The sequence below is a fragment of the Spermophilus citellus genome (genome assembly GCF_964194105.1).
Source record: "Spermophilus citellus genome assembly, chromosome: 3".
NCBI classification, from domain to species: Eukaryota; Metazoa; Chordata; class Mammalia; order Rodentia; family Sciuridae; genus Spermophilus; species Spermophilus citellus.
This window is the reverse complement of record NC_138184.1, coordinates 72,229,533-72,235,645: the sequence shown is the minus strand read 5'-3', so window position 1 is coordinate 72,235,645 and position 6,113 is coordinate 72,229,533. Positions and strand designations below refer to the sequence as shown.

The window sequence follows — 6,113 nt, the reverse complement described above, 5'->3', positions numbered from 1 at the left end:
GTTCTGTTCCCCATTAATGCTCTGTTCTTGGGGCCAGCACTTGGGTGTGCCCTGAACCTTCCTTCCTTGGGTCCATGGGAGGCTTGGTCCTTTGTCCCCAGCATCCTCCATGCCAGGAAGCACAGAGATGTGCCTCCTGCTCCTCCACACCCTAAGGACCCTATCCTCTAGACCTCTCAATGGTAGTAGGAAGCTGGGCCCTACAGCACCAGAGTCTTGGATCTCCTCATGATACCTGTACCAACCACTGTCCAGCAAGATCAAATGGGACCTGGTTCTACCTGTCTACCACTTCCTTCTGTCTGGCTGGCCTTGTCAACATTGTAAGTCTGTGTGGGTTTTGTCAGTCCACTGGTGTGGTTGAGTTGGTCACTCAGCTACCTCAGTCGCGGGCAGGTAGAGACATGGAGTCAATACACAGATACCAGGAGCTGGTAAGCTGGTGAGAGAGCAGGCAGGTGGCAACCTCAGCTGATGTCCAGCAGCTCACTTAATGTGGAAGTGATTACAATTGATATAGAATGCATCTTCCAATCATACATAAGCAAGCAGGTTATACAACATCTAGAAACCAATCATCTTATGTCTAATGTAACTGCACTATGATGAAGCTCTAAATATTGCTATGTGATGGAAAGCAGTCTGGAAGGATCTTTGTCCCTAGGGGAGGGGCCATTATGAGTCAGGGGTTTCATGCCCTGAAGCATCTGACTCTAGGTTTCCTGGCCTGGTAGCTTCGAAATGCTGACCTCAAGCACTGAGGATGTAGTTTCACTGATGGCTTGCTAGAGCAGAGCGCCCCATCCTGCAGGTGTTCTTATCAGGCCTGTATGAGCGTAGGTTTTCCTAGCACTCTGAGTTGCTCATAGCTGGTAGCTGCAAACTAAAAGTTATTCCAACAAGTCTGCCCTCTTGACCACGCTCTAATACACACACTGGCCCTTGCCTCATCATTCAGTATCTGTCCAGGTGTCCTGATCTCTGCTGACAAGCAGTGGGCATACCATTCTGCAGAAAAGGAAAATAGCAAGGGGAAGGCTTCAGGCCAGGAAGGACCTGACTGGTTGAGCATGTCACAAGTAGAGTCTATATCCCCAAGGCCCAGCTGTAGGCATCAGTCACATCCTGGACACAGAAGTTCCAAACTGAATGGGAATTCAGCATCTTCCACAACTTTCAGGGCAGCAAGGACTTCCTAGTTAGGGAAGTCCTGGGGTTAGTTCTTCCACCCTTCCCAGATGTCTCCTGAGCACCAGAGGAGAGGGTGGTTCCTTCCCTTCCTATTGAAGAGAGTTTTTAACACAAATCTGTGGCCACTGCCAGGGGACATGGGTGCTGGGGAAACAGGCAGGCTGGCGGGAAATATTCACCATGAGACATTTGGGCTGCTGGGGGTGGGGTATTTAGCATTTGACAGTCCTTAGGCAGGTTGTACATCAGTGGGGAAAAGCCTGCAAAGAGTGGTTTGGCAATGAGGACACAGGTAGGTGGGGTACCCTTGAAAAGGGTAGTGGGCACAGTGGGGTTAACTGGATTGGAGGCTAGCTCCTTTCCTCTGACTTCTAGTGGTACCATTGATCATGAGTTGGAGTTTACCCAGGCCTTTCCTGGCTTGGATCAGGCAGGCCTGTCTCCCCAGGCCCTCAAGCTGCTCACCCTAGCCATTTGGAAAAGCTTAGAGGTTGTACAGCTGTCCTTCCATATTCTGTACTCTGGAAAAGGGTTTGTGTGGGATGAGCCACCTCAGGATAGCCTCAGGGCTCAGCTCTGGGCTGAACACCTTCTTGGACTCCCACACTACCAGGCCCCAGCTATCAGGTGTAATCATGTAAGAACCTTTGCTTTGGCACCACCCAGGGTCATGGCTCTAGTATCACATACTTATAAACTCAAGGTCTGTTTCTGGTCCCTGCTACCCAGGCCCTGCTGAGGACTTCTGGGTAGTGGGGCCCTCACTGTAGCTTCCATTGATGAGGACTTAGGCCATCAGAAAGTTCAACCTCCCCAGAATTTCCACCTGCTGGCTCCCCTGTGACTTACTGGAATTTACTCTGAGCTCTTTCTCCTCCCTAGGATGGGGAACCTGGCCAGGCTTGGGAGGCTCCTCACTATTATTGGACATGACCCAAGCATTTCTGGGCAGAGCTCTAGAGGCTAGGTTGGGGGCAGATGCCAAGCCTTCCTGCTGGCTGGGCCTGAAGCACCTTGCTCTCCCCTTCCCCACTGCTCTATTCATCTCCTGGTCTTTTGGTAGAAAGTAAAAGTGCACAAATTCAAAGTGCCTAAAACAGGGTTAGAAACTATGATTTCTCCAACTAGAATAGATCGCTCTGCCCTGCCCTTCTGGAACAGCTCCCACCAACACAAAAGGTAGGAAGGGCCACACAGTCTGTATCAGATTGGGCTGGCTGCCAGGCAGCAGGGTAGGCAGAGACCCTACACAGAGCCATGCTGTGACTGGCAGAGGAGCCAGGACAAGGGGCTGGAGCAGAGCCGAGGTAGTCTGGGCAACAGGCCTCTTCTCCCCATGGCAACACTGTTGTCCCTCCAGCAAACCTTGCTAGAACGAACACATCCTGGATTCACTCCTTCCCACCCTGCTGTTGGAAAGGGCCTGATTGGCTTTGTGCAGATGTCTGGCTGCTTGATGTTACTCAGAGCTAGGCAAGCCATGGAAGGGCAGGTGGAAAACCTCATTTTGGTTATTAGGGGGATTGTGTCTTTTCTGGGGGAAGCAACCAGGCTGCCCACCCTCGGTACTTCCCACACACATTTCAAGTCCCCACTTCCCAGTCTTTTGCTGGGTATTTCAGCCTGATCCTCTACTAGGGTCTGCCTCCATCCCTCCCAGCGGTGACCTCATGACAGCCTGGGGCTCTTCCCATCTTCCTAGGTTGTGGTGATCTAGGTTGTCTGTCTCCTACCTGGTGGGAGGATGATGAGGTGGCAGGAAGGACTAGGGAAAAGACCATGGAGCTCTAAGGAGCAGCCCTGAGAGGTCCTCATAGAAGACTTCAGAGATGAGTCTGCGGATGGGTGGGTGAATGGAGGTGCTGGGCACAGGGATAACTAAACAGAGGACAGTACGCAGGCCGGAGTGTTAAAACCATTTACTAAGCAAATTCTTAACCTCCCGACCCCCACCCCAGCTGCAAAGAGGGCAGTGCCCCAGCTCATGTTCTGGTGCCTACAAGCCTCGCCTGTGGTGGGGAGAATGATGGGTGTGAGACAGGGAGGTCCAAGCCAAGTCCCTCGGTCCCTTGGGCCCAAGCGCCGAGAAAAAAAGGCTGTTTTTTACACATCCCTTCAGCAGCCCAGATTTGGGACTGTGGGCTCTGCTCTAACGAATTCAGTCAGAGCTGCAGGGAACTAAGGCAGCATGCAAGACCCCACCCACCCATCCAGGGTCGGGGAAGGAATTGGCATCGGCAGTGCCCACTCGGCCGAAGGAATCCAAGAGTCCTACCCACGTCATAGTCACCTCAGCGCGTGGAAAAGAAAACTATAAAGTCCTCACAAGTACGCGTCGTCTGTTTAGTACAGGGCGAGGGCCAGAGCTTGGTTGGTGGAGGTCACAGAGAACGGGGTTCAGACCCTGGCAGTTCCTGTCAGTACGCAGAGCCGGATGTTCCACGATCTGTGCGCGGCTCAACCCTACGGCGGCTGCCGTCCGTGCGCTGCGCTTCGGTCTGGTCCTTCCGTTCGCTCGCTTGGCTGCTGGGAGGGACACCGCTGTACCTTGCGCCTTCAGACGTAGTTCTTCTTGTCGTAGTCACCGCTGGCCGTCGGCCGCCGTGGCGCAGAATACTTGACTGGAAAGCTGAGGTCCGGACGGCCAGCGCACACCCAGGCTCCGCAGCACACCAGGCCGCCACCGCACATGAGCAAAGCAGAGGCCGCCCACCCGATGTACAAGGCTGCACCCAGCTCATACTTCTGTGACACTGGCACCGCCGGGTCGTAGAACTCACGGACTACGATGTTGGCGAACCAGCAGAGTGGCACAAGTGCCAGCAGCCCGCACAGCGCATAAAGCACGCCGCCTGTGAGAGCCACGCGGGCTTTAGCTGGGCCTGGGGCCACACAGGTAGTGCACTGTGCACCCGCCAGGCTTACGAAGAGCGCAACCAACGCCAGTAGCACCGCGCTGACGGTGAGCGCCCTCGCCGCCTGCACCTCGGTGCTCAGTGCCAGCACAGACTCATACACCTTGCACTGCATGTGCCCTGTGCTCTGCACCACGCATGACATCCACAGCCCCTTCCATGTGGTCTGCGCTGTCACGATGTTGTGGTCTAGGAAGGCGGTCACCTGCCACATGGGCAGTCCGCATGCCAGGATCAGGCCTACCCAGCCCACTAGGCACAGCACCAGACCCAAAATTTCTAACGCTGCCGACCCCATGTCTGGAGGCGAGGTGCGCGCGCGCTCTGGCCCCTGGGGCTCCCGGAGCGAGCCTCACTGCTTTGGCGATGCGACTCGGCGCCCTGCGCCCACCCTGGTACCCTGGTTCGTTTGCGCCCACTCAGCCACCTCACCACTAGCAGTCTGCTTACCCTGCGGGCCTGCGGCACTGCCTCAACTCTGCTGGAGCCTCTTGGGGGCCCACCTTTTGAAGTCTCGGGGGGCGGACTCTGCTTCCTGGACCCAAACTCACAGACCACAGCAGCCAATCCATACGCTGCCATCAGCCCGCAACCAATCCCAGGCTTCCCTTAATCCCACTCCCACCCCCTCACCCCCCCCCCCCCGCCCCGCCAGCTGGAGTTAAGGGAAAATTGCGCTTGAGGGTAGCCGACGGAGCCCCGGCCGCTTTCGGCCCAGCCCCTACATCAGAGCCCCAACCCTGCTGTTGTCCTAGTCGCGGTAGGGCGCATTCTGGGATGGTCTGGAGCGAACCACCTCTTGCATGTCCCAGACCTGCCACTTTAAGAGATATATAACCTCCAGCCTGTACAGTACCACGCCTACATCTCGAACTCTGATGGTCCTTCCCACCCGGACCAACTGCATTCATCCCCGACCAAGGTCTGCAGGAGCCTCCTATCCCAACACCACCTCGAAGAGGCCTGGTGCGGGGGGGGGGGGGGGGGGCGGTGTCACAGGTCCTTCTCTTCTCTCAGGTGAGACACCTAGGTCTGCCTCCAGAGTCTGCCCTGTAGTCCAAACTAGGCGCGTTTTCTGCACTCTCATTCTCCAGTGCATCTCTGAGTCCGAGGCAGAGCTATAGTGGTCGGTCCCAGGATCCCAAATTCAAAGTCCTGCCCAACACAACCACCTTCATGATTTACTGCCTCCCTGGAACCTCAGGCTCTATCCCAAAGTGGGCGGCGCAGGGGACTTTCCTGAACAACCCCGACTTTACCCCTGTGAGGGAGGGGAGCTTCCATAGCCCTCAACTTTTGCCTGGCTGTTCCTTTTCCCGTGATGATGCCCATCCCCCATTCTTTGAGGCCCAGCTCAGGCAACACCACTTCAGGAAGTCTCCAGTGTTCCTCAGTTACCCAGCATATAGGCTGTGCTCCCACGGGCAGCACTGGCCCCATGCTGGGCAGCCTACTCCCAGTCCTCGAACAGAAGAAACAAAGGGACACAAAAGGCCTGTGTCCTGCCCTCCCACTAGTGTCGGTGATGCCCTGCCACCCCAGCCCCCAGGCCACCTTCCGGAAGCCAACTTGGAGTTTCCTGACCAGGAGGAAGAGCCCCCATCCTCGCTGGAGGAGGGAGGTGCGGAATTTCCGGGCATTCTTCTGCACAATGGCCCAGCCATTTCTTGAAAGGTCCACTGGGGTGGACACATTGAGCCCCCTGAGGCTCAGGTGGGGGCACCAGACCCCACAGCCCACAAACCCATGGGGGCACCAGCCCCTTTCCAGCAGTCCCTCCCCATTCCCTGAAGGCTCCTTTGTTTTCAACCAAGTCTGGACTGTCAGCCCTGGACTGAGACTGCAGGATACATTTTTTTTCTCTGGTCCAAAGTGCCCAGGCCCTCCACAGAGAAGGGATGATATTGTTGATGCCAATCACAGACATGGGGGCTTTGATAGATCTCTCCCTCCCAGGGCCCAGATTCCTTCTCTTAAGGTGGCTCTGAGGGCTGGGGACTTGGCTCA

At 55.9% G+C, this 6,113-nt stretch overlaps 1 protein-coding gene across 1 annotated transcript; it reads right to left on the bottom strand.

Annotated features, from left to right (window-relative positions):
• Positions 1-3,095: 3,095 nt before the first annotated feature.
• On the bottom strand, positions 3,096-4,693 carry CLDN5 (claudin 5). Its single transcript, XM_081288152.1, has one exon. It carries the CDS (start codon positions 4,402-4,404, stop codon positions 3,748-3,750), a length of 657 nt encoding a protein of 218 aa, XP_081144278.1. The 5' UTR covers positions 4,405-4,693; the 3' UTR covers positions 3,096-3,747.
• Between the last annotated feature and the right edge of the window lie 1,420 nt (positions 4,694-6,113).

Bases quoted from the DNA above. Each gene is read 5' to 3' on its own strand.
- CLDN5 (XM_081288152.1), bottom strand. From the start codon at position 4,404: ATGGGGTCGGCAGCGTTAGAAATTTTGGGTCTGGTGCTGTGCCTAGTG.